General features: G+C 40.1%; 1 protein-coding gene across 1 annotated transcript in view; it reads right to left on the minus strand.

The window, feature by feature from the left end:
* Positions 1-7,694, minus strand: part of itga4 (integrin alpha 4) — a 33,275-nt gene extending 25,581 nt beyond the window's left edge. Inside the window, exons 1-7 of the mRNA XM_007890101.2 lie at positions 7,407-7,694; positions 6,596-6,720; positions 2,879-2,988; positions 2,644-2,770; positions 1,402-1,475; positions 1,187-1,316; positions 415-500 (exon numbers count right to left, since the gene is read on the minus strand). Of these exons, the coding sequence (XP_007888292.2) occupies positions 415-500; positions 1,187-1,316; positions 1,402-1,475; positions 2,644-2,770; positions 2,879-2,988; positions 6,596-6,720; positions 7,407-7,582 (828 nt within the window). The 5' untranslated portion in view covers positions 7,583-7,694. The remainder of the gene's footprint in view (positions 1-414; positions 501-1,186; positions 1,317-1,401; positions 1,476-2,643; positions 2,771-2,878; positions 2,989-6,595; positions 6,721-7,406) is intronic.
* Between the last annotated feature and the right edge of the window lie 2,055 nt (positions 7,695-9,749).

The raw sequence follows: 9,749 nt of genomic DNA on the forward strand, positions 1-9,749 counted from the left end.
TTGTTTCTGTGCTGTACAGTCTATGTAATTCTATACTATATTAGGTGCCTTTTTTTTGTTTAAAAAACATGACTCAAAACTTTTTCCAGGAAAACGAATGAATGGAGTTTCATGGAACATCATCTACTGAAAACTGGCATCAAGAGCTACTAGCTACTACAGATCGAAAATATATACAGTCAATTCACTTTGAGACAATTGTTGGTTGGCAGGTTTACGGAGAGAAAGAGGAATATTTAGCAGGAAGACAAAGATAAACTTCCAATTGGGTGAATCAAACCTTAGATTGGAGAGCATTGTAACAGCAATACCGTGTCTTATTCATGACAGTTATTTGGTAATCTGTAGAAGAATGTAGCTGTAGGATGTTGTGAGTGAAACACCTTTATTAAAAGGAACAAAACAAATTCTTACTCGACCAGTCTGATCCTGTTGGGGTGCTCCGCCCACAACATCTGTGCTGTTTCGATAAACAAAATGTCCAGCACTAACAGCATAACCTGGGGAAAAAAACATTCAATGTAAGAATAAATAATCAACTGCAATGACTGTGTTTTGTGGGCAAAGTTATATTACACGATGAGCAAAAAGTGCACTATTTCCCTTGTAATAAAGATGGAAATTGCTGCAGAGGGTAGTTTATGAATGTATCTGATTCCTGAGCGTCCACTATGTTACATAAAAAGATTGGTGGTCAATCTAAAAGTCTGGCCTTATAACACTTTTAATGACCAGCTTGCGAGTTACACGTCGCAAGTTTTACAAGGAAAAATATGGAATTTGAAAAATTCGCATTTTTTTGGTCAGCCGAGTGTCTGACACGTGTGGAAGCCCATCACCGTGCCTAAAAGAGTAAGCAAACCAGGCAGAGAGAGTTCCATATTTGTATGGCACACAACACCCGAAAAATTCCCTGTGCCTGGAATTCTAAATTTTAAAACTATAACGTTTCTTTTTTTAAAAATTTGGTGAATTTCTGATCTCAGCTGAACTGTCTGGTGCGGGAGCTGACCACAAACTTGCCAAAACCAGGTGAAGGAAGGGGGGGAAAAAACTTAAGGATAGCCCAGCCCAAATCAACGGTTAGCCTCTTAGTCTGGCTCAGTTGGTAGCACTTTTGCCTTTGTGCACTAACTACCAGCATAGATCCGAATATTACTGAAGACGCCTATCAGGATTTACATACCGAGATAGCTTCCCCTTTTAACAGTAGAACTGTCAACCTGTTCAAAGTTGCTGATAAGTGCTCCTTCCTGTTTCATGAAGACAGTTCCAGTCGCTGAATGTGATCCTGGAGCCCCAATTACAATTGAATCCTGCAAGGGAGAATAACGTAACTAACGTAACCTAGATCTTAATTCTTTAAGGAAAAGTATATCTTAGTAATCACAATTACCTCACCTCAGTCATAAAGCTGGAGATGCCAGCCTGACAAGCAGTATGATCCTCCCCAATTCTGAAATTGGTTTTCAGTCCTGATAAGGGAAAGCAGAATTCATTCCATTACTTCACTCAAAAATAAAAATATTTCTGCCTTGCAATTAAATACAGGTCATAGAGGTATACCTAAAGCAATGTGATTACAATCTCCATTACCCATGTTAGCCAATAAAGATCTGAAACAATAACATTTTACTATTTCCACAAAACACTCTCATAATTTGGTTCAAAAATATATATTTGCAAAAAATATAGTAACCAACGCAAGTGTTTGCATCAGAGAAAATAAAAAAAACACACACACACCCACACACAGGAGAAAGACGAGAAGAAAAAAAACCAAAGAAAGACAGCAAAAAAAAATGACACAATATTGCGTGACAGATGAGAACAGCAGGACTGGAAATCTGTTCATAAGGATGTCTTGGATTAACTACTTCTGACCTTCTCTTCAAATTTGGGACAGCTCATTTTTCCGAACTTCTGGCAACCCTACTGTAGTTAATGAGCTGTGAAAACATTTGCAGAGTTACGGGACTAATGTCCCCCACCTGAATATTTTGCACAATTTCAAGATCACTGCTACATAGCCAGGTGAAGTACCTCTTCTTTCATAAACTCTGTTTGAATACGCTACTGAAAGTACCAGCCTTATATTTGCGTTAGGATTTGGTATTTCGGAAGATCCTTCACAGTATAGCAGAATTAACGCCTCCTATAATTCTCAGCTTCCCGTGTCCTGATTTGTACTTGTTCACATAGTAACAACATCTTTCAAAAATGTCAATCTTTAGTGATTCACAATTGTTAATTTCCTTCCACTTGAGTCAGGTTTATAACTCAAACTACTTCGGATTCTCTCCTTGTTCCAAAGGTAAATCTCCTTTGCTGATAACTTTCAAAACAATTACTTGTTATTTTCAATTAATTTCTTCTACCCCTTGTTAATATTTCAAGCCCATAATATTAGTCCATTTGTTTTAATTCATTGGATGTATGGAGATTTTTTTGTTGGATCAATTGGATTCACTTGCTGTCAATAAAGTACAATAATTGTAAGCAGTATTGAACAATGACAATCGTACAAATGCAGTTTACTTAAATGATATGAAACACCCATCAATAATAAAATGGCTTAATTTCTATCACAAAGTGTGATGACAAAGAGCCTTTAAGATAAAGGTCTTTTGATCATGTTCTTACCCTTATCACATGGAATCAGTGGTGAATTTTGTGTCGGTTGCAAATTAGAAGAAATTATAAAACACACGCCATATGGTAATATATCTTCTTTTGAGTGGTATGCATTTTTCCACCTATGTCCACAGGCCTTTTTTTTGAGGTGGAGAAAAAAGATAAAATCACAGTTAAAACAGACTTATTATTAACGATCTAGTATTCTCTAAAAGTTGCAAAAACAAATGGTGAAATAAATTACCAAAATATGACCATCTTTCTTTTTTTGTCTGGCCATGCTCACACCAAGCCACTGATCATCTTTATCTTCCAAACATTTATTTTGACAGGAGGTGTTCCTTTTAGGATCAGCTGCAACCAAATTGACAAAAAATATCAATTGTGTTCCTCCCAAATAATATCATCACAAGAAAACCATCAAACCAAGAAACCGTCTCTCTCCGAAAGAAGTCTAAATTGTATTTAGTACTGCTATTTTTCTTATTTTATTACAATAATCAGAATTTCAGTTGGGTAATGTTCAAATGAATAAAAGACACTTTTTACATTAATGCACCAGTCATTGAAATCTGCGCTATATCCACAAATAAACAAAATGAAAATAAACACGACTGTTTGTGCGACGTTGTTGCCCACAATTGGCTGCCGCATTTCGCCAACAAAATATACAGTCAATTCACTTTACAGCTTATCCTGAGAATAGCTTTGAGAAGTTTTGAAGACGTGATAAGGCGTTGTATCAAATGCAAGGATTATTTTATTATATAGTGCTTGAAAATGAAATCGTTGAAACTAGCCTGCTGTAAAGTGAATATAAATAGGGGTTCCAGGGAACAGTCGATCTCGGGAAGCTTTCACACAAAGTTTTCATTTCTTTTGCTTAATTTTTGAATTAATTTAATTTTCCTCTTTTTGACTCGTTTGGCCTCAATTCTCCCCTTCCCAGAATGTATTTCTGAGCGGAGCCCCACTTCAGCTTATTTGCAAATGTTAAGATACTGTGTCCCACAATAATCCTGTCAATGTGCGGAGAATGTCATAAAGGTAAATGCTTGCTGAGCTTGGAGAAACAGTCACCAGCAGAGGGCACTTTCCTTTTGAATAGATTCCTTTTGTTAATAAATCTTCAACACGTGTTCAACTCAACTCAAAGCGATCTGCTTTGCACAGCTGGGTAAAAAGGCTTCCAACTGTGGATAAGCTAGGACGGATGAACCAATCTTCTTGAAGAACAGGCTCGCTGGTGATTTTTGCATCTCTCTTGTGATGAAATGTTTCAATGTAGAACTTCTAACAAGCGTTTGGGGAAACCAGGTACTTTCAGCCTGAAGAGCAAGACTGCTACACGGTAAAGGTGGAATTTGTGGATAGTTACAAATGTTTTGCCGACATGTGGAGCAAGTTGCCTTGGTCACATGGTGGGTCACTTGCTCACGGGAAAGCTTGCGAGCCACCATTCCTTTGGGGATTTATATCCTCTGTTGCAAGTACTGACCGCTTGCAGAGAGATAGAAATGCACCCATCAACTCTGCTACCTACTTTGGCCTTGTGTAAAGCCACAGGCTTTTCCGTTCCTTCTCCAAAATTATTCTTGTCTGTCCTCCTGCCAATCGATAAGAGCTTTGAATGAAGGGGGATCTTTTGCCCATTTAGTTTTCTCATTCTAGACTCAAATAAATAATCAGTGTGACTGATTCAAACAAATTGCTTCAAAACATTAATTATCAAAGCCTTTTGCTAAGCCAAACAAAGTTAACAAGGTCGGCTGTTTGATTCACTAAACACTGGCCTGCTCCACGTTTCTTGCCCTATCCTCTCCGTCAGCAGCAGCAGCAGACAGGCTTTCAGCCGTTCTACCCCTGTTCCCTGGAACCCCATCTCAGAATCTCTCCGACTCTCAAGACACACTTTCGGTCATCTTTCCCTTTCCCATCCCTCTTGACTCCCACCCCCAGCTCAGTTGCTCAGGCAGCAGGGCTGAGCCGTTTGAGATGTCCTCCCGAAGTGAAGGTGCTCTATCTATTAATATAAATTGTATTGTATTATAATACTTAAAAATGTAGGAATGTAGAAGACCAGTAAGGCCATTGCAACCCATCTGGCCAGTCCCAAGTGCACAACAGCTGTGAAGGATAGTTAAAGGCAGGGACAGAGTACATTCTTTGGATAGAGCCCATCTGTTCTGGATGAATTAATTTAGTGATCAGACTATTAAAGCGTGTTGCCAGAATTTTGTGCGAGCGTTTTAGTCACAACTGAGAACCAAGATGGATCAGGAAGAGGCATACATTGCACGGTTCATTACTCTCTTTTAAAAATATATACACTTTGTGCCGTGCATCAGGTGTGCTGCTGTCACCTGCGATTAAATCAACAGTAGCCCGCAAAATTGGGACAATTCCAGGGGCTAGATTTTTGTTTAAAAGAAACGAGAGGAAACCATCAGGGCCATTGCCTTAATACACTACGTGGATCTAATAACAACTCTAAACTCCTGCAAACAATATAGCAGTTCATTTGTTACACATGAAGCGCCAACTCGGTCAGGTCAGCTAAAACAATTTAAAAATAAATCCTACATTCCAAATTAATCCACATGGGGGTCACTGACAGTGGATCTATCCTAGAGTTAAGTTGTACTCCAGGGGTATCTTTTCTGCAGTCCATACTCTGATGAAATACCAGGTACATCTCCATGCTCATGAAACAAAATAGCTGTACCTTCTGTACTTTGTGAGTCTAGAAAGAGGAAATTAAATGGGCAGAAGATCCTTTTTCATTTAAATCTCTCATGTGATATTACGAGTCCATTTTGACTCCCAGTTTACACCAGATCAGAATGTAATTGAAGATACATTCACTTTGTAATATTCCACAAGCACTTTTGTCTACTCTGCAATGTGTTTGTTAAGAGTCAGGATCAGTGAAAGAGATGCGAAATGCGTAGATAGATAGAATGACAGAAAGCGAGAATGGGCTGGTTCTATGTGCGATAATAATAACACTCCTTGCATTTGATATAGCACCTTATCACGTCTTCTAGAAGTGATTATTACCCCCGGAAAAGCAATCCGCCAATCGACTAACAACCGGGTTCCTACTTACTGCTAGATAAACGGAGGTGTGTGGAGTTGCCAAACTTTTTGACCTGCCCAGGAAATACAGATGGAGAAGGGAGACAAGATAGTGGTGGAGAATGAGGCAGTACTGCTTTGATAGTATAATATCTGGTGGAACGTTTCTGGAGGAAGGTTTTGCCTATGCATCTTATTCTGTGTGTTGACCTTACATTTGCATTGCTTTCATTCCACAATGGGGCAGCCCCATTGAGTGCTTAAATAGTCTCTCTCTCCACTGCACTTCAACATGTGCCTAAAATGTGTCTCATAACATAAAAATAATAATCCTTGCATTTGATATAGCGCTTTTCATGTCAGGAGGACATCCCAAAGCGCTTCACAGAACACACTGTAATAGAATTAAGCCATGACAAATTACTGTACAAACTCCCTTCCCATTGTATGCAATGTGTGTCTCTCTGTCTGTGTGTCTCTGTATCTGTCTCTCTCAGTCTGTGTGCATGTGTCTGTCTGTCTGTCTGTCTGTGTGTATTGTCTCTCTCTCTGTCTGCGTGTATGTGTGTAGTCAATTTATCCAGTAGTGAAACCATGAATGTGACCAACATGATACAAGATCAGCTGCATGTGGCAATGACATATAAGAAATAAAATGTACTGTAACAAACTTTCATCATTTGGTGGCTTTATGCCCACAATAGAGTTGAGAGGGTAGTGGTGAAGCAATTGTATTGATATGAAACCCCCAAGCCACAAGTTTCAGAAGTGAGCTTCCAATCGATCTCACGCTCCCTCTACCCCACCACCCACTGCTTCTCAGGTTAACTCTTCACTGTTTCCAATCTAACTGAACCCCAACCGGTCATTGGAAGCAACTGACCTAGTAAACTTAGTTCTTCACAACGTATTTCAGTATTTGGTGCGATTGGACATTTGTAAATCACGCCAGGATTCACTGCACCATTGTCGAAAGACGAATTTGCTTTCGGAGCTCCAACAACAAACCTGAAACAAGAGGAAACGATAAGATGCCTAAAGGTTAAAAACGGTGCGTAAAAGTTAAAACAACAACACCACCAATTTGCATTCCTATAGTGCCCTTCACGCCTGGCGGCGTCTCAGAGCGCTTAACAATGGCGGAGCCCAAGGCCGAGCCAGGTGGAGGGGAAAGGTGACCATGGGGGCGATCGAAGAAGAAGGTCTTCAGGCACAACCTGAAGATGGGGAAGGAGGGGGAGAGGCGAAGGGGTTGAGGGAGGGAGTTCCAAAGTATCGCGGCGTAGTGGCTGAAGGCACGGCCGGCGATGGTGGAGCAGAGGATTTGTGGGTGCATAAAAACGGTGCCTAAAGGTTAAAAATCGAAGATCTATTCCTCCCTCCAACAACTTTGGTTCAGTAGCAAGAAAATTATATGCTGACAAACAAAAATTTCTACCCCCACTCCCCGACCAAAAAAAAATTGACAGTGTGCCTTTTATATTGACTTTAGCAGCTCAGGCTGTAAAGTTAACATATATTATCCAGTCAAGTAAATAAAGCAAGTAAATAGGTTCAGGAACTCTGTACCTGGATGAAACTTGCAGCAGAAACTGTACTGATGATATGCAACATCAAAACCCACATTACATTACAAACTTTTCAACAGGTTTGAGCTTAGAAACTTTGTTTGGAAGTCGTGTGAAAAAACTCACCATTTCTGGTCTCTGTGACTGTGTAACACCACCGAGTAACCGAACAATGTCTTATTTGGTCCTTTAACAGTGAGGGGACTTTCCACATCCAGGTTGTAAACGGTCACAGCTTTGAACGTAACGCACAGAATTAGACAAGTGCAACTTAAAAGGGATGCAAACTTTTTCAGCTCCATTTTCTCCCCCACCCCACCAAGCTTCTTCTGTTCTGAGTCAAGCGTTAGTTGAGAGAAGAATAACGGTGACAACAGACACACTTCAGTCTGCCAGTCTCACGCACAGCCCAAACCACTCGACTCAGACCAGAGCCACCAGGGGGCAGGTTTTCAACTCCCTCTTCACAGAGCCAGACGTAGCTGTAAGCTTTATTCTGTGTGGTTTCAACTGGCTCAATTAATCTAAGTTTCGATTGTTTTCATTGGGCTGGACTTCAGATTTGAGAAACACCCATGGGCTGCATAATATAATCATAGTAATAATCCTTGCATTTGATACAGCACCTTATCACGTCTTCAAGACGTCTTAAAGCGCTTCACAAAATATACTCTGAAGTGAATTGACTGTATATCTTGCGGGTAGAACATGGCAGCCAACTGGACTCAGCAGTGTCCCACAAAGTCGTGGATTGAAGTGACCGAATTATTATTGCTATTTTTTTCTTGAAAGAATTATTACCCCCGGAAAAGTGATCCACCAATCGACTAACAACCGGGTTCCTACTTACTGCTCGGTAAACAGACGTGTGTTGGGTAAGGAAACTTGCCCAATGTTTTGCCCTGCCTGGGTCCTCTTTTGTGGACAAAACACAGCAGCCAATTGTGTTTAATTACGATACATCAATTACTTATTCTTATACGGGTGGGGTTGGAGAAGACTCGGTCAAAGAGGGAAGTTTTTTTTAAGAAGGGATTTGAAAGTATTAAAAGAGGATGTGAGGAGAGAGTTCCATAGCACATAGGCGTGGTGCTTGGGAAGATGGATGGGCATGCAGTAGATCACTTCTCAAACAGCTTCGCGGAAATATTTAAAATCTACCCGAAGAGGAAGATGGAACCTTAACAGTTTAACATCTCCTCTGAAGGACAGCACCTCTGACAATGGGAAAAACTGTTTCCACGGGTGGGCATGTCGGTGACTCGAGGTCACAGGTTTAAAATAGTTTGCAGGTTTATGGGGAAAGGGTTGGGGTGTGGGATTGACATTGCATTGCTCTTTTCAAAGAGCCGGCACAGACTCGATGGGCCGAAAGGCCGCTTTTTGTGCTGTACGATTCTATGATCCTATGATTCTATGAATGCAGCTCTTCCTTAGAATTATAGTGGAGTGTCAGCCCAGACTACGAGCTCAAGTCCCAATGTGGCTCACAATAAGGGTCACCGTGAAGTGGGTAGGGAATAAATAAAACCTGGCAAGGATAAGGGTGTTGGGGATCTGATGCATTATAATTCCAACAGCAAAATCTGTTTTCAAATCGCGTGAGACCTTTGGCAGAAGCCTGTAATGCAACAAAGGCACTAAATAATGGGCGAAATAGTGGATTGTCCTCTTCTCTGGAGGTAGCAAGCCCGATGAAGCCTTTCAATGTCTCATGTAACACTAACCACCATTATTCGCAAAGCATACCAACCTTCCCTCCCACTTTGAGTATCACGTTAATTTTTCATCAATTGGTTACCAGTTACCAATGGAAAGAGAAATTCCGATAGCGACTTGCTCATTGGAATGGAAATGCCGTTGAGGAATTTCTGTAAACGTTCTGGCAGAGAAGCCAGATGTAATCAACAGAAACAAATATAGAAGGTGAAAGGTGCTATCCTTAGAGGACGATGTGCCAGAGAGCTACAAAGGGAATGATTGTGAGGTGCAGGAGGTAGGATCTGACCCTTATCTTGGAAATAGCAAGTTGACAGGCTACAGGATATGATCTTTTGAAATAAACCATCTGTGCACATTTGATAAACTAGGAATATTTACAACTGAACACTTTCCAAATTTCTCTCTCTGAAAGTAAAACACTTTTTTGTCTTCTTTCATTGTTTATATTGTAAAGGCGTTTTACAAATCTGATTTTGTATTGTATTGTTGTCTTTCTTTTATATAAACCCTAAATGTCATAAATGCAGCTCATAGATTAGACAAGAAGAATAAGAATTCTTCTTTGTTTGAATGATTTGTTGCTGAAGAGATCGAAGCAGATGTACACTTTGGACATATCACTGAAGCATAATGCTACAACTTGTGTTGTGCATTGTGTGGAAATAAAGCTTTAAATCGGTTGAGCTGCAAGTAATTCAGCCAATTATATTGTTGGTAAGCTAATGAAACAATGATTCAAATCCTGAA

This window comes from Callorhinchus milii, unplaced genomic scaffold (genome assembly GCF_018977255.1).
Source record: "Callorhinchus milii isolate IMCB2004 unplaced genomic scaffold, IMCB_Cmil_1.0 Scaffold6, whole genome shotgun sequence".
In the NCBI taxonomy this organism is placed as follows: Eukaryota; Metazoa; Chordata; class Chondrichthyes; order Chimaeriformes; family Callorhinchidae; genus Callorhinchus; species Callorhinchus milii.